This window comes from Anopheles bellator, chromosome 2 (genome assembly GCF_943735745.2).
Source record: "Anopheles bellator chromosome 2, idAnoBellAS_SP24_06.2, whole genome shotgun sequence".
NCBI lineage: Eukaryota > Metazoa > Arthropoda > Insecta > Diptera > Culicidae > Anopheles > Anopheles bellator.
This window is the reverse complement of record NC_071286.1, coordinates 60,831,761-60,855,803: the sequence shown is the minus strand read 5'-3', so window position 1 is coordinate 60,855,803 and position 24,043 is coordinate 60,831,761. Positions and strand designations below refer to the sequence as shown.

The following is a 24,043-nucleotide window of genomic DNA, read 5'->3' as shown; positions in this document are numbered from 1 at the left end:
GAAAAATCGAACGTATGCTCGTCCCTCGAACATTCCCCTCGAATCCCCGCCGGGATCCTTGGCCGTTCCGTCTGTGCGCTATGCGGTCCCGCCGCTTTCGATTTACTGCCGCGAATGGAAACTATTTAAACATTTCCTACCAATTTTCGACCGTTCGTTTCGTTCACACTACCCGGTCCCGGGAGCAGCCGGTGAGACGGCCAGTTTCTGATCGGTTCCGGTTGTTTGCTGAGCCTCGGGCCCAACCTCCCTTGTACCTCTCGGTATATTTCACTCGGGAAATTCTTTTTTAATTACCTCGCATGTTAGGGTTTCTCAGTTCAGCGGAGCAATCGACCCTCGGTTTCGGATCGCCGAAGCGGAGAACGAAAAACCGGTTCCCTGCCCAAAACAACCGGATGTTCCGTGAAGTTGTGGGCTGCCGGTGGGGACTGGTGGAGCCCACCGGATTCTAGGTTTGACTTTTTTGCCTCGCTCTGGCCATCGTGCCGTGGTGAAGGTCTTCTATATTAATGATTGTTGAAGTAGCTAGAACATAGCCGACGGGGATACAACGCAGCGCAGCAGCAGAGCGCCAGTACATTGATCGTTTCGGTTCCCGGTGTTCCAGTCGGGTCGGGAACCGAGGGCCCGTCACGGGGGATATTCTTTCACCGCTGTTCACCAGTAGTCACTATGCCAAGAAGCCCTATTTTTAGTTTCCCGTTTTGATGCCCAAACGAAAACCCACTTTATCTTTTAACTGAACTTTTCATATTGACGTATCCGTTTTCCGTTGGTTTACTGGAGAAGGGTTCACTGCCACATTCGTGGAACGCTGGTGTTTCGGCCGAAGAACTTTACTAAACTTTCCACTGAGCAAATTTATTTTAATGTTTATCTCCCGATCCCGACGGTTTGATGCACGGGCACAGATATTTTACCGTTAAGTCAACTTGCGATGAGACTAAAAATTAATCATAAAAGTAGGTTTCGGTCTTAGAATGAGATCAACGCTTCAACGATTTGAAACTGTAAAAGTGTGTATGGTAAATAGTTTGAAAAACCTTTTAATCAATTATTTTACAAAAATAATCTTTACATTAATCATATGTTGTTTGACCACAACGGCTGCAAAAATTAAATACTTAATACGAATGGTGCCAAATAATGCCACAAAAATATTCATGGAGATTTCGAAATGCTCGAATTCATATTATTTCGTTAAACAATGTTTAAATATCAATTTATATGTCCGAACTTCTATTACATCCCGATTCCTGACAGCTTGCACACGTTCGCGTTGGCAAAGTTTTAACTCGTTGGCATGTTGAACAAAACCAATACCAGGGTTTTTGCGTACACCTTTTAAAAGTTTGTCGAACCAGACCAGAAGTCGAAGAATACGCGCCGATAACGGGATGACTAATAGTGCCGAGTGCCGAGAGCACGATCCGACAGCATGAAGCTATTCCAAGTTCTATCGAGTTTTAAAATGTCTGATCGAAAACTTTTCGGTTACAATTCTAATCTGTTGGCTACATCATCATCATCATCATCGTCATCCAGGCTCTGTGCTGCAGTTCCATCTTGGGTCGGCTACGCCCTCGGCGAAACCGAAGATGCTTCGAGCACGCAAAGCTGCACGAAACCACGAAACGTAACGCGTAGAATTTATTTTTGCCTCACCCTTGCTTTTGGCGCAACTTTCCACCGTTGGCATGATAAATGGGCCAAATTTATCATGTAGTCCACATCCATGTAGTGGCGTGCGAAGATACCAGATTCGCCGCAGACTATCGCTACTGCCTTCGTCTGCTGTCTTGCCTTTTTTCGAGACGAGAGAGCGAGAAAGAAGAACCAAATTTCTGTGCGATTGTATCATCCTCCAAAGTGGCCAGCCGGGTGCTTTTATTGGCTTGGATTTCTTCCCTTTCTTCTTTCGCCGCCGCCGCCATTTGACAGCCATCCATCGATGGTAATCTCGGATTCGGATCCGTCTCAATCTCAAATACGCCACTAACGCCGCGTTTTCGTCACTTCGTCTTTCTTCTCCAGCGTTAGGTCTCCGCGAAAGGCTTATTCTGCCGCGGGGTCCTTTAAATCGTGATTCGATTCGAAGGCAGACAAGATGGCGACACAATTCGTACGGACCGTCGCCGACGTCGTCAGCATACTGCTGCTCACGGTGATACAGCCGGGCACGGTCGGGAGCTGGAAGCTGGACAACCGCAACATCCTCTACACCAACCAGGACATCTCGTACGAGTGCCCCACCAACACCATGTGCCGGTGCGCGAGCCTCCCCAACCAGACGGCCCTGCTGGAGATCAACTGCAACGAGGTGTCGCTGTACAAATTTCCAGGTAAGTGGTTCCAGGGCCAAGTTTTAACGGTGCTAAGATAACGGTTTGCATGCAAACAAACACCCGTCTTCGCGCCCTCGAGGGCCCATCTTTATTCATGGAGCAACCCGGGACCCGTCGGCCCCGGGAGGACGAAATGGAGCATAATCGATTCGACACGGCCCACCATCGGCACCAGTGCGTATCTGGGAGGGGCCGGGCCTTCATTGAAGGATCAATATTGACCTTTCGGGTGCACCGTCCGAATCCGCCGCCAGAATCGCACTACGGTTGACTAATACCTCTTCTTCTTCTGCTCTTCTGCTGCGCTCCTTCGCCCTGTAAGGACGCACGGACCTTACACGTACCGGTTGGGCCACGCGAAGGACCGGTGATAATCTGCCGGAACATGGCCCGGTGTTGGGGCACGTGGTGAATTTAAATTCCGATCGCCTCCGACCGACCGATGATAGGCCCGGGTGTTATCCGACGGACCGTATTTTTTTCAATTTAGGCCCGAAACCCTCGACACGCTCCATTCGTCCTTCGCACGAAACAGAAGTCCCGGACACTTTCTTTTCTTGCTCGCCGCCCCCGGTTCGAGACGAGGACCTTTTCCGCTTTCTTGTTGCGCATTCAAAGCGTGTTCGCGTGAGCTGGCCCGATCCTTCCGACGGACCGGCCTTTCGTTTTTACCGTGCAGAGTCTAGTTCACCAAACAACCTTAAGCAAATATCACTAACAAGCTAGTCGCACTTCAATCGCGTCCTTTACCGGAGAGCCTGACCGGAGAGAGCGAGAGAGTGCCCTTTTGGCCGTTCCCGGTAGCGCTCCGGCGACACCCCAGCCAACGGTGTATCCTGCGGCGTCCAGGCCAGCCACCCCGGTGGTGTGTCGCCCAGGTGCCAGAGTATCCACTTCACGGTCCACTGGTGTGCGCTTCAAGGAACGACCCGGGTTTACGAAGGACGGAAGGTTCCGTAAGTCACGGCTCCTGCCGGGCGGGGCGGGCTTTCAGGGCTTATTCGGGGCTAAGGACACTTTTAAGCACGAATGGTCCCTACCCTTCGGCGCATGTACCCTGTTTCAGCCACCGGCGCCGGTTCCCTGGTGTTCCTTCATTCAACTTCTACACTAACACTACAAATAAGAGGATTGCGATTGTTTATTTTGACATTTTGTAATGTTGCATCTTTCTGTTCGGGCTTATTTTTTCCGAGCCCCGAGCGCCGCGCCTGTGGGGAAGGCACCGTGCCATCGAAGGGCGGTTCTTGGTAGTTACCTTCGTGGGAATAAAAGAGGGAAAGAAAAAACTTTGACCATCTTCGCAGGTGGGTTCCTCTGGCCGGAGTTTCCTTGTTAGCAGTGTGTAGTGGTAGTAGTTCGGGAGCATCCTTCGAGTGAATCGAGTCATCGAACGACCGAAACAGGAACGGAGTGGCGTAGTTTTGCTGAGAAATCAAATTATTCTCGGTTAACAGTCAGCATGAGTTGGCCCAAGAAGCCACTCAGCCGAGACCGAGGCGGCCGGAGGAGCAGAACTGACAGTCATCGCAGGGAACGGGATGTTACCCGGCGCACGGCTTTGTACCGAAATGGCGCATCATTACGATCAATATGTCGAAGTGGCCAAATAGAAAACCGCAATTTGCGCAAACCAAAGCGTGTTTTTCGAGTGGTGACAACTCGTTATTCCACGCACACTCACTCACTCCGAGAAGCTTTTTCGGGACATTTGTTTACTTGCGGCCAGCGTCGTGTGTGTTATTATGCGACCCACGTTAGCGGGTTTTGCCGTGTTTTTTTCTCGTTTCTTCAAATCCTTTTCAAGAGGCTCATCGGGGCATTGATCGATGTGCTCGGGCAGCTCCGGAGTGGGCGCTCTTCCCTTGGCGGGTTTGCTTTTTATTTGTTAATGCTCAAAGTGGATCTAGAAATCGGCTTCGGAGTGAAAAGGGCCCCGTAAGCCCGGACCCCGGGTTGTCGGTACCGGTGAACTGGCCCGGGGAAAATAAATTGGCCATTTATACTTGGCTCTAAATGAAAAACGGGAAAAATGGCACGAAAGAAAAACGGGGCCTTATTCAAGCAGAGAACGCCATTGTGTGGACAGGGTGGCCGTCACGCTCTCTCTCTCTCTCTCTCTCTTGCGCTGGGGGCCATTGGGAAATCTCGGCCAAAACTTGGCCAACCTCGGACTCGGTCTCTTCCTTGGCTCTCCGCTGAGCTAAGCAAGAAAAACGGGAGCATGGTTTGAAAAATCAATCACGAAGAATCACGGTTCCGGACAAAATACCGACAAAATGGGAAAGTGATTGGATGCTGCGGGGATGTTTCGTTTAATTCGCACACAGCTGAGATTAATTTTGTAATTGCTCGCAAAAACGGGGTTTTCCTTCTTTGTCGGCAAAGGCGAACCCGAGTTCGAGTGTGCAGTAGTTTAGGTGTCCAGCATGATGTGTGCCAAACATGTCATTTGATGACACCTTTACACCAGACAAGTGGATGAACTTTAATGCTCGTCACAGAGGGTTTGTTTTGGATCGATAAGCATACGTTTTGATGGGTTAGGCCAACACAGAATATATACATAAATCTTAAGGTATATGAAAACTTTAGAAACTTGTTTTTTATATAACTAAGACTTCAATAGGACAATGGTCAAAATGTAGTTGAAAGCAATCCAGCCTTTTAATTTATTGTAACCAAAAACAAACGGGAAACAGTTTTATCGATTTCTGCGGTGTTGTGCATTATGAATCGCTTCCAACCGCCCAAACTGTCTACAAAGGATACTATTTGAGCGTTAAACGTGGTTTGTGTCATTTAAGATGGGATTTAAGGATATTCCGGATCCGGATATTCGCTATAACTCAAGAGACCTTTTCGTGGACACTTTTACGCCTCGTCCACACTATGAGTTTTTCTACAGGGTTTTTCCTTTGCTATCGTCCACACTAGCAGCTTTTGCGCGAAAACTTCCTTAAGCTCTTGTAAGTGAAATGACAGTTCATTTGTTTATGCTTTGACTTTTCAGTTTCCTTTCCTTTCTTTCTATTGCTATCTTTGTCAAAATTTGATCCGCTGTCGAAAAACTATCCAAATTTTTGATTAGCAAAAAACTTGCCGAAATTTAGCGTAAATTGTCGAATTGAAAAAAAATATTCCGAATCGGAAAAATAATCCATTAACATAACGCGCTCAAAAGCAACTCAAATAAACTCACGGAACTCTAGCGAAAGGTTAATAATTTCTTAACCTACCATACATTTTTGCCAAATTTCTCATAGTGTGGACGCCGGGTTAAAGTCGATCAGTGGAGACAAAAGCCGTTAGGAAGAATCTGTTGAAGGTTATTGCATAGAGCAGAAAATAAACTAAAGATGACATATGGCATAGATTCAAAATAAAGATTTTTTGAGCTCTAAACAAATTTCCATTATATTTTGCCCACAGTAGTATAGATAAGTGATTGCGAATGGTACCGTATCCATTTGTTAAATTGAAAAACAACCATGTTAGGCACTGTAAATCGTATAAAAAATAGTCAACTAACTTCTGATTCACATAAAGCACCAGTTTTCTACATAGACGCAAGATAAATTGTGTTCCCCACATTCCCACGATACGGAGGACATTTTGAACATCGCACGTTTATGTTTATGCTTTCCCCGAAAGAGCCGTTTATTCCTTTCACAATCTTTGTCGCGATTGTTTTAGATTATCCTTATCATGCGTGCGGCCGTGGCTCATGTCCACGAGCTTCCAGCCTATACGCGAACCTCACTTTTTCTGGCCGTCCATCGTTCCATTGTTCCCCGTGGTCCGTTGTTGTTACATCGTGATTTCGTACGAGAGACCGTTAAACAAAACGAGCCACTTGCAAAATATTATTGAGAGTATAAAAATTAACCAGAGCGAAGTGGAACAGGCCATCAAACCGGACCACCCATCCTTGGCCGCGCGAAAGCAACCATCGGGCGGCGAGCATAACTTTACCATCGGGCGAAAGTACACAGCGTGTACCCGTGTGGTGGAAACTCATCCAGTTCAACAAAAATAAACTTTTAGTAGCTTCATTTCGGTCCGGTCCGACGCGGGGCCACTTCGTCGGGGACGCTGAGTTTTTTTTTTGTTTTCCGTGCCTTCATTACTTCCCGGAAAGCATCACCAGGCGCCTCCATCAGCCAAAAGTGCCATCAAATAAAAGCTCTCCCCCCACCTGTCATGGGCCAGTGGCCACCACAACCACACATTATAGCCGACGGGTGGCAGTGGGTTCGCGTTCCGTTCGCGGCCAGGTCACGGCTCGTGACTTTCCTTCCCGGAGTCGCGGTAAAAACCGGTAAAATATGACCAATGAAATATTGAAATGCACCGTAAAGAAGGTGATTCGGATCACGGGCACGTTTCGGGCGGACCCGCCGGTGTACTGAAGCGAAGAGTAAAATACGACCGTTCCGATGAAAAAAAAGACACCTTCATGCAAAGGGAAGCCATCGGTGTCGACAGCCCGTCGCTTTGACGCTTCTTCGAACTTTTCCATGCTGGCCAACGGTGGGAGGTTGCACTTTTCTCTCGGCACTAGAAACCCGGCATTCTTGGAAACTCGCCCTGATCGATGGTAGTCTAGCGAGAAAGCAACCGAAACGTCTGGCACCCAGCCGAAGGATGTTCGTCCTCGGGGTTCCACAACAAGAGAGAAATAAAAGAAAATTTATGTAATGTGCAGTTACAGCATCGGATATCTGTTCTATTGGCCCCGTTTGGCGCCCGCACGACCGAAAGTGCCTCTGCCGCAAGCTGTCAGGTATTGTCATTGGGTAGCGGAAACCTAATCCACCAGAGGGGCCAGCACGCCAGGCAGGCAAGGGAAAAGAAAAATGAACCGTAAAAAAACGAATCCCAAAAACAACACAAGAATCCTGGCGATGCCACCTGCTTATCTCGGGCGCGCTGTTCTTTTCCACCCCGGCAACATCAAACGAATAGCGCCTTGCCTCGAATGGTTAGAAAACAGTGGAAAACTCGAAAGGAAAACACAAACATAAGCAGCCAGGCAGGCGAGGGCCGCGGGACCCTAAGCCGGAAGGGGTCGGCCCCGGAAGCATCCGGCCCGGAAACACGGGTGAAGCAGGGTGCCACGGGATTGTTGTGCGCTTTTAGTGTCGAGCCAAAACAAAGCCAACAGTTTTTCCGCCCGTTCGCCCGCTCGACCCCCGACACTCGGCCTTGGCATGATGCCTTCGCCACTCGCCCGGAATGCGTCTCTCGGTTTCCACCCGTGGAGGTGGCCGTGGACTTCAAACGGTGCCTGGGTACGAGATAGAAACCCCCAGTTCCCAGCCAGCCAGCCAGCCAGATAGGATGTGCCAGGATCGGATGGCCCCGGATCTCGACCCACCAGCTGCCCACCTTTCTCGGCACGGTAGAAAGCGGCCCAGTTCCGGGCCCGATGGGCGGTTCCGGGCCCGAAAAGAAGCGAATGCTCGGAAGGACGAAGCTTTCACGGTGGGGCTGCCCCACGGTGTCACAATATTTGGCATATAAGTATGTTGGGTCGAGGCGCCGGTTTCTTGGAAGCGAAATGTGGCAAAAAAGCGCAAAACAATAGGAAAGCAGGCTGTCGACGCGAGAAATAGACATCTTTCGGTAGCGGACGGGTCTTTTTTCGGGTCGGCACTTGCGGCTCTTAACTCATTTTCAAAACACAAAAAAAAAACTGAACCAACCCCCGGCAATTTCGGGTGGGAGACGGAACGGAATGGAGTAACGAGCACATTGTCTTCGGTGCTTCGTACCCTGGCCTCTCAATCATTGGCCCCCTACCTGTACAGTCGATTGGTGTTGAGTGTTTTGACTAGCGCCTTTGTCGAGTTTCCGCCACAAGGTGAGCGTTGTTTGGTCTGTGGATGCGTAAGAAAATACGTTTGCTTGAGGTTTTCACACCTGTTCCACCTGGCAGGCCTGTTCCAACGGCAGGACGCTCCTGATGCAGCAGCTCCTTACGATCATCGTCCCGGTGATGTTTAAACCAAAAACACAAACGCTCAGATGTGTTGTACACAGTGAATTCTTTTGGTTTATTTACACAGTCAGCTGCAATGAGTAGCTACAACATGCTACATTTTTCTACATTTCTATGATTGCATGTAGTTGGCATGAATCAGTTGTATTACTTCACTTGCGCCGCTCATGTATTTTCAACAAGCATCAAATATCAAAGTTCGAGAAATATTACTACCTATTGTTCTCCAAGCGACACACCGAGCGTTTCCTGCTGCTTCCGACAAAGTTCAATTTCATGCATGATCGAAGATTTGCCTTTCGGGATAGTTTGTGGACTCTTTGATATGAGTGGCCTCAGGGGGTTTATTGTTGGAATTGCTGCCAAAAATGACACAACAACAGCACCGCCATGAAAGGGGAAGTTGTGTGTTCAACCGAAAAGGAAAATTTTATCTTGCAGGTTGTGCATGGAAAAGTTTACTTGAACGATTCAAAAACGAGGTTTTATGGGGTGAATTTGTTTCGACGAGATGCTTCGTTGCTGTACAAAATTGGTGGAGTGGCATCCTTTGTGGGTATTGGAAGGGTACCGTACATGTTTAGTATTAACTTGAAGAAAAAGTTTCATTTGATGATTTGTTGGGCTAAATTTCAATAATAATGTCCCGCTAATTACTCTATGTCGAACGTACAACAATTTCTCAATACTCTATGCGTTGAGAATCGGACTGTTAAAAAACTGGATCTACCTGCCGATTTGGACTTCCTAGTTTTGCTGTTTATTCATCATTACATTGTTTCGACATCTGGTAAATGAGTTCAGGTCGAAACGAAAGGGTTAGACCATATCAAAATGACGTTTTGCGGGGATTATTATTTTTCTGCTACCTCTTGAAGAAAACTGCTTCGGAATTGCACCAAGTGCTTGTTGAAAGATGTTTTTGGAATATCGCAGTGATTTCAGAGGATTAAAAATTTTCTAAATGGCGAACAAAGAAAGAACATCGGTGGGCTCAAGAAAACGAACTTTCTGATGGGACAGAAAGGTGTGATGCATCACAAGCTCCTAAATTCCGATGAAAAAGTTAATTCAGATCGCGACTGACAAAAAAAGATCAAATTGAAAAGATCAAGACCCAAAAAGAAAAACTGTTTCAGGATAGTATCAAATCACTTGGATGAGAGCTGCTATCCCTCCATACGTTATTCACCATTCACTCTTTTTCATCGAAGGGACACATATTGGCTGAGCAGCACTTTGTTTTTTACGAGGAAGTCGAAAGGGTGGAAAAGTCGTAGAATTCTTTACTCTGGGAATCCATGATTTAGCAGAGAGATAGGAGGAATGTATAGCTAGCGATGGCACTTACTTTAAAAAAATAGAAATTTGCATAAAATTTAAAAAAAACCGTTTTGTGTATTAAAAAAAGTCTGATTCTCGACGCAGAGACCAACGAAATAAAAAAAAAATGTATATATATAAACCAAATGGTAACCAAACCAAAAAATAACCAAATAAATAAGATATCTTCAAACCCATCTTGGTTTTCAAGATATCCCAGCAAGAAGAGAAATTTAGCTGACCTCTTAACAGGGCTCGTCACGACGCTCGGCTCAGCACACAAAATGAAGGCACCGCCGATTCGTACTGTACCGCCGCAAGTGTTGACGGGGTGCGTTAATCTGTTGCTGTATGTGTACTTAACTGCGGTATTATCTCCGTTTGAGTAGTCAACAGAGTAGATAAGCCAAGGCATGAACCCCGGTTCCCGACGGAAGTCAAGTGACTTCACTCCGAATCGACCAAACACCGCCGGCCAACAAAGTATTCCGCTGCGGTTCAGTGCCCGCACCGAGCATCAACATAATCCGCCAAGGGGAAACAAACAGAAGCCCGGGCAAACAATGTATGGTGCTGCATACGCCTGGCCAGTGGGAGCTTCTCCGGGACTCCGGTTTCCGGGTTCTTGCAGAGAAAATAGTGTAAAAAACCATTCGCCACTTCGGCCACTATCTGCTCCATCCCCGGCCGAGTGGTGCATTGACTAGAGTGCATCGACCACCATCGCCCGAATGCGTAACAGAAAAATAAACAAAACCCCGGAAACGCCGGAAAAGGCCCGCGCTTTTCCACCATTGCAGCAACCCCTTTTTGGGAGATTCCCTGCCACCGGCAAAACGACAGAGCAACGGTGAAAAGTGAAAAGTCGCAAAATTAAGATTATCAATCGACCGCTATGTGTCAGATGTGCGTGCGTGATGTTCGTTTTTCTTCCGGAATGCTTCAGAGCGCGCTCCGAGGCCACCTACAGGGCGCAACCTTTTTTTTTGCGCCAGCAAGGTTTGCCTGATGCGCTCGAGGACCTTCAGCGTGGACTAGACTCTGTGCACGAGCCTGGAACGGGCTTATGTTCCGGAACAACAGCCAAAAAAAAGGGACCACCGCTGATCTGCGTGCCGAGCAAATGATGCTCGTGAATGAAACAACAAAGCATCGGTGTGAGGCAAAAAAGCAATACCAAGTGTACATAAACATGTACGCCAGTTCACCATCATCCTCGAGTGTCCCCATCCTGCGGCCTCAATGGCTGAGTGGCCGGGGGTATGACAAAAATGCGAGGACCGGCGTACACACGTACAGGACGCCGAATCGCCCGTCGTCGAGGCTCGCGGGTGGCTTGGGCACATGAACACATATAAATAAACAAACAACGTGAACATTTATAAATATGTATAAAGAAGCGAAAATATTTGCATGACATTTTGGAATATTTTCGCCGCTCAGCTCCGCCAGATTTAGACCGACCGGCCAGCTGGCTACGCGCTTCTGGCGGCCGGCGTTTGTTGGTGGTTTGCGTTTCGCGATTTCGTTGGCGCTTTGGTTTGGGGCGGCTGCTTAAATAATCGATGATTTAAACGCAGATCAAGCCACAGGCTGTACAGACAACACAGAAAGCGTACCGACGAGCGAATCGGCTAGACGCATCGGCCACACATGGGGTTTTTAAATAAAAATGAACCACGATTCAGCACTGATCGATATAGCGGATAGCCGCTGTTGGTGGACTTTTGGCAGATAAATTGCATTCCGCTGCTTAACATACCAAAGCATCGTGTCCCATGGTGGAGTCGTGGTTTTAAAGTCGTACGCGCAGAACAATAAACCAACACGGAATGGAATGAATGAATTGGGTCCACACAATTGGAAACTGTGTATAATATTTATTATTATTTCTTTGCACCTACGATAGGTAGCAAAATTTCGTCGGCGGTCGATGGTATTGATAACAGATTATTAAACTATAATCTTGATTTATGGGTTGCAATGTAGATTTCTTCCGCTGGGAACCTTATTTATAAAAAGGCTTGTAATTTAGAGATATATTTTTAAACATACGAGGTGTGTTCTAAAATTTTTGCAACTTCTAACATTTCCGCGGTCTATGTATGTCCAATTTTTTGAGGCGTTGGGATTGCTACACATGTCAGTGACTTATGGTGAAAAGTTCAGCCATTTTGAGTAATCAGCCAATTTTTGACAGCTGTTTTGCTTGGACATTATGATAATGGAAAAATTGCCAGTCAAGCGTGAGAGACTGGGCCTCTTGAACTAAACACTGCAACCTAAGTTGTTTTTAGTTTGGAGGTAGTTTAATTTTATTGTTGGGCGTGTTCAGCGGGTTCTATTAAAAATCAAATATAACAAAACTAGTTCGGTGATAAATAAGATTATGGATGAAAACCTACCAAGCGTTTCGTCGCCATGCTAGCTGAAGGGGTTCTCAGTGTTCCTGAGATAATGCTTCACCATTGTTTGAAGCAATCAATGTTTACAATTATCTTAGACAGAGTGCACGCTTTATTGCCCCAAGCCAAGCTATGAGGTATGGTATGTAAAACATAGGGTAACATGTAAACAAACCAAAACATAACGATTTTCGATTCTAAAGGCCAATGCAATCCCTTTGTGTGGAGAGTTTCTTCGCCCGCAACGCGTAATCCCCTTGCATTGAGCATACTTTCGCAGACGAAGGATATTGGTCTGGAAGCTTCCCAGAATACATTGGTCCGGAATCGCGTGAATCGTTTTTGATTGTTGCACCGATCGCACCAAGCACCGTGCCGCGATGTCTTCGACACTATCCGCTGAAGCGTGAAAGGTGGTTTCAACAGATACCACCAGCCGTGGCAGCCCGTTATGTTGCCACCCCCAAAACGCGGCCAGCCGGGTTTGGTTTGTGGTTGCATGTCGAGGCGGACCGATGATAGCGAAGGATTGCTTTTTTTCAATAATGCCTTCATTTCCATCATCGCATTTTCACGAGCCGCGTGTTTTGCCTCCATTTTTTTGCTGTCTGTTTTTGCTCCATGCTCCGTTCGCCCGAAGTGCGTATAATTGACACAAAAACAGAACGTTTATCATCGGCGCAGACCAGACCGGCCTTGGGGGGGAGCGGGGCATTATCCGACGCATTGATCAATATAAATGTCGAATTGTGGTGTGTGAAGCATCCCCGACGCCGACACGCTCCATATCGCACTCAGCTGTTGCCACAAAGCAGGTTTCCGCCATTTTTTTGTTGTTTTCTTGTCACCGTGTGGCTCACGCAGAATTAAATCCTCTCCCCCAGTGGGGGAGACCACGCCGCCCGTGTCTTGGCATGGATTCGAAAGCGCTAAAGCAGGATTAAAAGGACGAATGTGCGACGCGTTCGATATTGTCATTGTTGTTGTTGTTGGCGGCCATATTTTGTGGAGTTTTCTACGGCACCAAACGCTGAGGCTCGATCGCAAACCACACGCATGTAATGCGCCGGCCGGCCTGTTACACAACTTAGTAGTCGGTAGGCTTAGCAGTGGGAACCGCATTTCGCGCGATTATACTCGGGACATTGGGCATCGGAGCAAAAAATCGCTGAACCTGCCGCTGAATGCTGTTTGTGACCAACAGTTGATAAACGTATTATGTTTCATAATGTATGGGGATTTCACCGAAAGGAGGAGCGATAGCTACGTTAAATCCGTTACGCAAGCATCGGCACGTTGGCGATTAGTGAAGGCTTCGAGTTGGGCTTCTGCATCATCTTCCAACTGAGGTCCTGTGCTCGACAATATTGATTGGAATTCGAAGAATGTTCTAACAAAAATTTACATCGCAACAATTTCTGATTGAATGGAATTTTCGGAAGCTACAGCTCATTCAACGCCGCGAGCATTGGAGAGCGCTTACTCAAGCTCAAGATGTGTTCAAGATACGATTCTTGGGTCTTCCAATCGCCGAGAGGAGCAACAGCAAAATGGTACGGTCAATATTGAATTTACTTAATTTACACTTAGCGCCCAAGTGTCGCCCAATAGGAATTTCATTAATTTCAATCAGAGTGTAACAGAGTGCCACTCTCGGGCGAAACCCGTGATTGATATTTTAAAGTATTCTCACGCGCCTTGCTCCTGACTGGGTAAACAGTTGTCCGGCGGGCGGGATCCACAAATATCATTTCGGCCCCGCTCCGACAGGTCGGAGGATTAAATTGAGTCGCCTAAAGGACTCGTGCCACCTGACGGGTGTGAAGAGTCGACGACAGAGGTCGGGCCTCGATTTGGGACCCGTCTCCCGTCGGAACCCTTTTTCCGGTTGTCACTCTGTTAATGCTGCTGCTACTGCTGCTGATGATGTCCGACGAAAAGCGGCGAGGCGAGGCGAAATAGGATGTCTCAGGTCGCGCCGGTGGCCACACAAAAAGGCTCGATCATTCATCATTTAATCAACGACCTCGTTCGCTTCGGCCTGTCTGTCCCGTGGGAGGTGGCAAATTCGGAAGCAAAAACCGACCCCTAACCTTTTCTCACTCGCTCACGCGGTGTCCTTCAGAGGGGCAGCATTTGCGCCAAAGATTCCGGTAAATTTTACTAGACCGAGACCGACCGACCGACGTTCTTTGTTTCGTGTGTCCTGTCATCGTGGGTCATTCGCTTCGGTCCGGCACGCTGAATGTCCGTTCTGCTACCCCGAGTAGGGCCATCGCCGAGACACTCCGGTTGAGGCTCACCGCACTCAGCGAGGATTTAGAGGGCTCGCCTTCACCGGGGGCACTGTGACCGGAACCGAGCGCTTGACATAGTTCTCGACGCTGGCACCAGAAAGGATTCGTATCCTTGAGGCTAGGTTTTGGGAGCGATTTCAGTACCCTTTCGGTTAGGCCGGGCCGCAAGGTGCGCCACTTCTGAGCTGAGGTTCAATTTGCCTTTCCATGGTCTGTCCTCGGAGGACTCGAACCGTGGCGATTACGACCTGCCGCTCGCGCTCTCTCCATCTTTTCTTTTTTGATAAACGATATTTCCCGCGGTTGGCGCCGGTCTATTTCTGTTTATTGTTGTTGGCAAAATTCAATCTACAATCAGTGTTGATTGAGTGACATTGAGAATATTCGGTCCTCACGGCCGACCGCGGAAGGAAAGTGGAGATTGTTTCGAGTGAACGCAAATCGTTTGCACTGTGTCGAGCAATAGAAACAAGTGTTTGCATGCTAAACTTAGAACACCATTATGATAATGTTGGCTCGAGGATTAAGGAGTATTGCGAAACGAGAATATTGCATTTGCAGGAATCGTAGGGGCCTCGTCCTCGGCGTAGCTCGGCGTTGCAATTGAGTTGCTTTTCAGTTTCGCTCCTGATAAACGGAAAACAATTCCACCGAATAGAAATGCCAATATAAACAGCAACAGTGCTTGGTGTGCTTGGTGCACAACCCCACCGTAAAACAATTTCCTTGTACGGAATGTCAATAAACGACTGGAAAAGGCTAGTGCGGCACACGGTGTACCGGGTCTGGGGAAATGGAAAATCATCATCAACGTCGTTGCAGCAACGTGCCCCCGACCTCGGGGAGCCGTGTTGCCGCTACAGGTTGTCGCAGCGATGGCCGAGGGAAATTGGATGCAAAAATGGCCACCGAGTCAGTCGATAAAAATGGCACACGGGAAGTTAAACAGTGCAATCAAGTGTCGGTAATCAAACGCAAGCGGGAATGGTAAGTGATCGCGGGGGTACCATCGTTCCCATTCTTGATCAACATTTTTTTTTTCGCAGGGAATGATACAGCCCGACGTTTGGAGCTGTAAAGTGGTGGAGAATAATGCGAGTAATGAAACGATAAAATGCGACCGAACGAGCGGCGAGATGGCTGCGCTTTCACGAGCACGATAAGGTGAATCGTGATGATAAATTGAAATAAGCAGAATGGATGGTCGATCAGACAAGGCGCGTATATAAACGAGGAAAAACGATGGAAACGGTGCTTTTAATGTATATATTTTCGATCGATTTGAAAAAAAATCTGATGAACTGGTTGGATGCCATTACGAACAACAGGGGTTCACAGTAGAGTGCTAGCTGTTCAATATTTGTTTCGAATTTTCTAATTAAAAATTACCCATCATCGGTTGTACCGTTTCTGATGCGTTAAACTATGCCAGTTGCTCTCGTTAGTAGCTAGAGATCGCTGGCCACACACCAACTCTACTGAAAACGCGTTCTGCAGCACTGCGAGCAGCATTAATTAGTGTGGCAAATAATGCCATTAATATTGCAGCAACGCAGACGCAGACGATATAATCGTCACCGAATGCCTTGAATCGTTTCCCTTTCGCTACGTTCGCCGATCGTTTTGCCAGGCAAAGCTGCCACCTGCCCCGAGGGCTGCATATCTAGTTTCTTCCCTACGGACGGCGACGTTTTGTGGAACAATCATCTTTGTTCATTTGCGAAAATATTTTTCTTTAATTTCTCGCTCTTTATCTTTGCCCACTACCGTCTGGAGTGTGCTTCGCTAGAAGACGAGCGCCGGCCGTCGGCAGGAAACATGTATTTGTGTTTGGCTAAACGTATGCTCATCCCTTCTCGGTGGTGGTAATGAAACACGGCGGCAAATCTAGTCCCGCCAGTTGGTGCTTTCGGAACGCGCGGCACTCCGAAACCCTCCGGAGCTGCAGGGCGATGCCCCATTCCGCCATTGAAGCAACGGCATGCCTTCGCTTTTAGGGAAGCTATAATTTTCCGACCACAGCCCGAGAGGCATGCAAAATAGCTGAGATGGCAAATTTAATTAGGTCACTCTGTTGGCGGCTGAGCATGAGCTGTTTGCCTGACGGTGCTTGATCGGCTTGAGCTTCAACATGCCAGAAGATTTACACACGAATGGCCGTCGCACAGCTTCAAAGTAGTTATGCGAGCATTCACGAGTTCGGTTGCCGGCGCACACAGCATCTGCCAACGTACAACAAAAGGGAACCATACTAAAGTGGGTTAGGTATTGTCAAGGAGCGTACACTATTTCGATTCCACGCTGAACTGGAACACTTATTTAGTTTTTCTTTTATTTATTTATTTATATATTTGGGTTACTTTCGAATCGACAGCTGCGTGGAAAGAAGATCCTCTCGAAAGAAGATCGGCTCCAGCGATATCTAGTATATTACGTTGGGGAAAAAGTAATCCATGATTTTTTCGGTAGATGGCTCTAGTGATCGATATCTCGTGAAGTATCAATTGTACAATTTAAAGTTTAAAGTTCGGTTATTTTTGATATTAAAGATGCGCTTCGCACAGGCAGACCCGTTATCGAAAATGTCGACAAAATCATAGAAATAACCAAAGTTGATCGGCATGTTAGCATCGCCCAGGTGGTAACGATTAACCATTGAACAGTTTTAACCGTTCTGTAACTTTATCGACACTTTCGTTAATGGGTCTACCTGTGAGAGGTGCATTTTTAACATTTTAACAACTGCAGAAATCGGTGATTGATTCACTGTCCGGCGTCACAAACTTCACGGATTGGTTCAGTAGATTTGGAGAAAAATTGATATAAATGTAGACATGAGAAAATCCCGGGTGTTGCATGTAATGTTGTATGCAATGAAGTTTTGACGAATTTTTGGAATGATTTTTTCCGATTACAAATTAAGAGCACAAGAGCTGGCAGCGTGTTACGAACACGCTCGCCCATCTGATAGGGTGAGTGCAGCTTTTATTGCGCAAAAACTGCTACCAACGGGATGCATGGCCGGGGTGTATACCACCAAACCTTAAATCAATAGAATACGTGATGTAATTTGACGGGACGAAAATACAGGTAATCGACCCTCAAAGCAAATCCAGGTAATCGATGTAAGAACTGATGATACAGGGTGTTTCTTTAACGATGCACCTTTTTCATTTGGTTATAAAACAAAATCGGCTGAATATTTTTCGATGCTTGAACTTTTATTTGAACGGTTAATTGTTGATATTTTTTATGTAAAACAATTTTGGTATAATGTTCACTGCAATTGACTTGGCAGTAGCTCATTCGCTCGACCTATTTTTGAGTACATTTTTTATTGTATTTTGGTCCTATTTCGTCAATAGCAACTTGAATTTGGGTCTTAAGGTTGTCAATAGCTGCTGCAATGTTGGCATAACTTAAATTTTTATTGTGGCTGTCACTGTGTGGCACGTAGCGCCGTCCTGCTCAAACCAAACGCCGTCCAAGTTGTGCTTCTGACGACTGGTTTGGCGTCCTACCACTTTGGAAATAAATTTTTCATATTTCCCAACTTTCTGCAACCAGAATTATATTTTCTACATAAATATCATGAATGAACCTTTCATACAATTGGAAAATATTAAGCCGTTTATTTTTTATAACCAAATGAAATCATGCATCGTTAATAGAACACCCTGTACATTGCGATACCGACTAAAAGGCACAAAGTCATCAAAGAAAGTGAAGAGGAATTGTTGTAAGTAAAACTAAGCACTTCCACTATGAAACTAATTATATGAGCTTGTCCTTATATCCGGCAAGGAACCGCGCAGCATATCCGAGAAGGTGGCCACAGCCTATGTTCTTTCACTTAACTGTTTTAAAAACTGCTCACTCCATGTTGTTGTAAAATTGGATACATATTTTGTTGGAATACATTATAGGCTAGTTACTTGTCCCGATTGAGCTTATTAAAATTTCATTAGGGAAGCAATTGTAACGGAGAAAGGGTTTTAAATAAATGTTCACATGCCTCGAAGGCTCCCCATATTACTCATGCAAATATTTAATCACCCAGAGTGTGCCATTAGTTGATTCGAGCATCCCACTCGTGGCGGCCCCCGGAGGCACAGGATACCGCACACGAGTCGTGCTTGCTGCTAACACCTATAATTTGTACGTATTCCCGTTAAGTATTCCAGGGCCGTGACTCTGGCCACTTAGAGCCGGCCACACTAATCGTCACACGAAAATGGGCCTCCACCAGCAATGACACATGGTAGGTGGTAGCAAAAAAGGATACAAAGGCTACCGGCACCACGGTATCGAGGGGATCTCGGGATTGCCGCCCGGGAGCCGCTCAGAAACGTGACACACTTTCCCCGGAGTGCATAAATAACGCCTCCCGAATGGCTCCCGGGAGGCTCGGGGCAGAAAATGATGATCGCTATCAAACGGCGCCCAGTGACCGCCGAGCCCCGCCCGGCCCCGTCTCACTCGAGCCCATTGTCACCCGACACACCTTGACGTTTGGGGCCCCGGGAGAACCGCAACAAGGACGCGCGATCCGTGCCGGTGGAGCCACTGGCTAGAAGTTGCCCTTGTTTGTCCCACGTCCTCGCTACAATGAGCCGGGAGTGTTTGGCACGTCGCGCCGTGTTACGATGGCCCACATGCTCACATGTTGCATGCTAATTTTATTGGCATTACTCGCTGCCGTAACCGGCGGCCACATTTTCCCCATGCGCAAAGTGCGTGCAGCGAGCGGAGAAAGTGTAAAATTGGATTGCTTTTTTTACCACCGAGGCTCATCTGTTTCCACCATGGCCACGAGCCGGCTCTGACGCTTACCAGAGCCTGTGAAATAACGGGAGAAAAAAAATATGTCACACTTGGACTCATATTCGACAAGAGTTTTGATTGCCCTTTCGTAAAATTGTCTACTATTGTTTATGGCTTCCTGTGTAAACAAATATTACAACTCAAGTTTTAGTTGCAGTGGACATGTTGTTTTGCAGTGGACAGCATTTTCGAGCTATTATAGGATACAAACTGCTAATAAAATAAACCAAACAACGGCACGGGCGCGTATGTAAACAAACCATCATAAACCGACCCGTCTGCCTGGGGAAATGTACAAATGCAGAGCTCCGATAATATAGCTACCGGCGTCGCTTTATTTACAGTATGTTACACCCGGCGGCACCCAAACAGATCGATACGCGGCCCCGACACATCGTGCATCGCATTTCGTCCTTTGAACGACACTGTACCCGCCTCAAACAAACAATAGCGAGCAATGGATCGCGACATGAAAGTTTATGTCCGTTTGTTTTCCAAACAAATGCTTTGTTCTGTAAAATGCTAAGTATTTGAAAATGTGTAAACGTAAATGGTACACGATTGATGTAATTCGGTACTTGTCAGTGGTGTCGCTAGTTTAATTGATTGAGTGTTGTTAACCATGCGAAAGTATGTTGCAATGAGAACACCTGATATTTGACACGTTTCATTAAGCGTTCAATGAAATTTTGTGTTTCGGGGTTTTGTTTCACGAGCGTTTATTGAATTACAACTGCGAAAAATAACGATTTAAAATTATTGAGTCGCTGTCGTCGATGCCATTTAGAGGTTCGTTAAAATGAGTGCAGATATCGACTTTGCTGAAATGGAGAACTCTCATTTGTTCCATCGCTAATGACTCTGTTTGCGTGTGTCGCGTTTCATCATCTAATCCACCTTCCAAGATAATGACCATATTCCATCCCTGTGAAGAAACATAATCCGATGTTGCCGGTGATACACGCGTCCCAAATATCGTTCTGATGATGGCTCTACTAGAGGTCGATAATATGTTCGAAACGAATTCTATCAGCCACGCAATGACCAACACACCCTATTGGTAAGGTAAACTTTGAAAAAAAATGTGTAAAACATGGCAACAGTTCTTTAAACTGATTTGGCCTGATCATTCACTCTACAATAGGTAGAAGTGGACCGGCTTAGACAAAGCGTGCAACATTCATTTACAATTTATTACCCACGTCCTCGCGTCGGCCAAGTGCGCGGCTCACGCAGCGCAAACGATGTCCGGGGCCTTGCAAAACATGCCTTGATTATGGTGTATGAAAAATAATTATCAGATACTTTTATCTGCCGTGCCGTCCTCTCGGTCACGAACGGCGACGACGACGACGACGCGGAGTGCCGGCAATATGTAACCGCCCCAGGAGAGTACCACCGGGAAGTCCTTCGTGCGTGACTACAAAGTCACCGGTACGCCCGGCGGACGCCCGGAGTTCCGGCCAGTCCGGGCTGAGCCAATCGGAAGGGCCGTCCAATCGCGGGCAAAATAATTCCACCCCGACCGAGACCCGGTGTGCGCCCGGTGAGCAAATAATTCATCAGCTTTGCGGTTCAGCGACGAATTTTCAACTCGACAAAACCGGCGCGAAAAGCGACATTCGTTCACGGATTTCGGAACGCTCCTGAGTGTGTGCAGGCGTATCATGGGCACGGGACGAAGCATATTTGCATGATTGTATAATTGCATCATGGCACGATAATTAAACCGGGGCGTGGAATTGAAATAGACGTGCGCTTTAAATCACCAACTTGTTATAGAAGCGACGGCGGCCAGAGCACCAGGACCGTGCGAGCGTTGGTGACAAATTCGTCGGAATCGGATTCGGTTGGCTCACGGAAAGGAACGGAAAATGGACACGTTTTTGCAGGTGACAGCGGGACCATTTGCTGCCTGGCAGGGAAGTACCGAGCACTGCTGCAGGCTCGCGCACCGTAGAGTGTTTGTGGTTTGCGTGGCAAATGCCAGTGAATTAAGCATGCACCTTGCCGTTGAATATTTCAGCACCGCTGGGCAGAGGGCCACGAAAAAGGGTCCTTCGACGACGAGCGTCGGTTGCGTGGCACCTTGAGCTCAGGGTCTTGGGGCCAGGTGACGATGTGCAAGATGCCACCGGAGTGCAAAACTATTCACGAAAAGCAAATCGACTTCCCGCGCGGAGAATTCAGGAACACCGAGAAATGTTATCATTATTTTCTAATGGAGACGCCTGGTAAACCGTGCGATTGGGGCCGAAATTTGTGTGTTCGAGTTGATTGATTTACTGTGCCACGGGCTGTGAGCTGTTGAAAATCGCGTCGAAAAGGAAACTGAAATCCAGACGCGGGGGGTTCCATTTGCTGGTGACCCAAGGCATAGGCCAGTCGCTAACGGGAACGATCCGCCCATCAGTTAATCTTCCAAGATTCAATGGGACCCCTGGAACTTTGCCACCCTAGAATGAACTGATTTAGCAGACGCCCGAAGCCACCAGCGACGTCCTCCCCGATCACCTTCGCACTCTGCAGCTTCCACAAAACAGTTGACTGATTTTAATCGGTGGCAAGGGACAATTTTATCTACTCCGTTGGGCCCTACGTTCAACGGAGTTGCCGAGTGTCTTTGAAGGGCACGCGCACCCGTCCCATTACTTCCGGAGGCCCGGGAGGCGGGAAGCGATACAAAGTTTAATTTGAGCCATAAATTTTGTTACCCTTTACTTAGGGCAACATTTTTACGGATACCGACAATCCTACTTCGGGCCCTGCTTCGGGCCCTACTGACAAATGCTTGTTGCCGAACACTGACGATAGTCCATTTCACCGACCGAGCTACTTGAGGAGCAACTTTTCCCGACATCTCACTCAAGGACCAATGAGTGCCAACGACCACAAGACGAGAAGAAGCTTTGGGATATGCTGAGCAAGATGGCCAACATACTGTGAGGGGTCACTATTTGCACAGGGTGGATCGGACTTCTTAAGAACTTTCACTCTCTTCGCAACCTCCCGACCGAGTCGGGGGGAATGAGCTAAATGGAGCAGCAATTTTATTACTCGTCAGCCGTATTTGGACGAACCTAGACACTGGTGCCTTTCACGGCGTAATGGGTCGGAGGAACTTTAAATACCAATAATCTTACTTTTATGCTGATGACCATACTGACGGTGGTCGTAACGACGGTGGCCGCCCGGAGAGTGGACGGTGACAGCAACAGTTGTGAGGAACGGCTCCTTTTTGGGGGTGATGTTTGATCGGGAAGTTGTGACTTCGAGTTTTCGAAGTTGGTTCCCTTTGAAGCATAAATCAATGCAAACTTCTTCACTTTTGAGGTTTAGCTTATTACCAGTAATAACAGCGTGGCTTCGTAGTGTTGTTATCACTGGAAATGAAAGTTTATAAATTTGTAAGCATCTTTGTAAATCAATTTTGAATTCCTTGTTTGAACATAATTCAATTTGAAACTATTATTTGATGTAACTTCTTGGAAACGTGTTTCAAAATTAAATTCGATCTGTTAGCTCATGTCGCTTAAGGTTCATGAAACACCGTTGGCAGGGAATCGGAAATTTTGCATGTTTTACATGGAAAAGGCCATCTGTTAGCTAACTTAATTTCAATGCTCACTCTTTGGTCCCAATTTATGGTGATTAGCTTGCGATACACGGTTTGTTGCCGAGCTCACCAAAAGCATCGGCACCACCTGGCTCGCCCGCCGGAAGGAGTCATTGGCAATGGCGTGTTGTTGGTAAATAAAACTTTAATTCACGCAACGATGGTGCCACGAGTCATCATGGACGATGTTTGAACAGGACAAACTTGGAACACCGCGAACCGCGTGGTTTTTGGGCCCTTTTTTCTGGACCTGAAACAAACGGATGGAAAGTTTGCAACCAGAACGCTCAACGCTCATTAAGCATAATCAAATTGTTTGTTCGAAGCAAAAATCATGGGGGGGTTATGTCTACCGAAACTGCGTCATTTGTATCATTCTAATCAACTGTCTATGACGAATATTTGTTTTCGGTTTAGTCACTCAAGGTCGAATTTTCTGAAGAACCATTCTCTCTACGCTCCGAGAAATGAGAAATTTGCTTAAGCAAAAGACACTTATTTCCAATAGTCTTGTTTAAATTAATAAAACATCAGATTGAAAACGAATTAAGTATCAAGGTAGAAAGACTTATACTTTCGTTTAACTAAAACCTGCCCAAAATGCAATAAAGTAAGACTGATTTAATGTCTTCATTGGCACAACAACTGGTTCTCCTTGATGCCGATGTTGACCTAACCGACGATGTCTGCTGGTCTCAGGTTGTGTCGATTGACTGAATTACTTCGCCTATTGCCGTATCAACCGGTGACCCCATGAACTGCTTAATCAAATAATTTGTCACCCATCAGCCATCCACTCGATTGCATCATAACTCGACACCTTTCGCCCGAACTCGATTAAGACTCGCACAAACACATAATCCAGGGGTGATTTCGTTTTTTTTATCTGCCACCAAGGGCCACATAAACTGATAGCCACGTCCTCGGTTGTGTTGCAAAATCATCCGTACGCGCCAATAGTTGGCGCTGTCCGTCGTAAGTTTCGCGTCGCTGCGTGACAAACAAAATAAAAAAGGAAGTAAACATCACATGCAGGCCCTCGGCCGGAGGGATACCAGGACACAAAATCGTTAAGTATGTACAAGCACACTCATATGACCCCGCACACACGCGCGAGATGCGAGGGAAGTTTGCGCTCTCGACTAATCAGATTAGAGCGAATTGTTTACTTATTTATTTAGTTGTGTGTCGGGGAGTTCCAAGGATCCGTGCCGTCACCGGCGCCC

The 24,043-nt window shown here is 47.0% G+C and overlaps 1 protein-coding gene across 1 annotated transcript in view; it reads left to right on the top strand.

Annotated features, from left to right (window-relative positions):
- Nucleotides 1-2,110: 2,110 nt before the first annotated feature.
- LOC131209368 (chaoptin) overlaps nucleotides 2,111-24,043 on the top strand; it is a 50,041-nt gene continuing 28,108 nt past the window's right edge. The window contains exon 1 of the mRNA XM_058202422.1: nucleotides 2,111-2,345. Within this exon, the coding sequence (XP_058058405.1) occupies nucleotides 2,111-2,345 (235 nt within the window). The remainder of the gene's footprint in view (nucleotides 2,346-24,043) is intronic.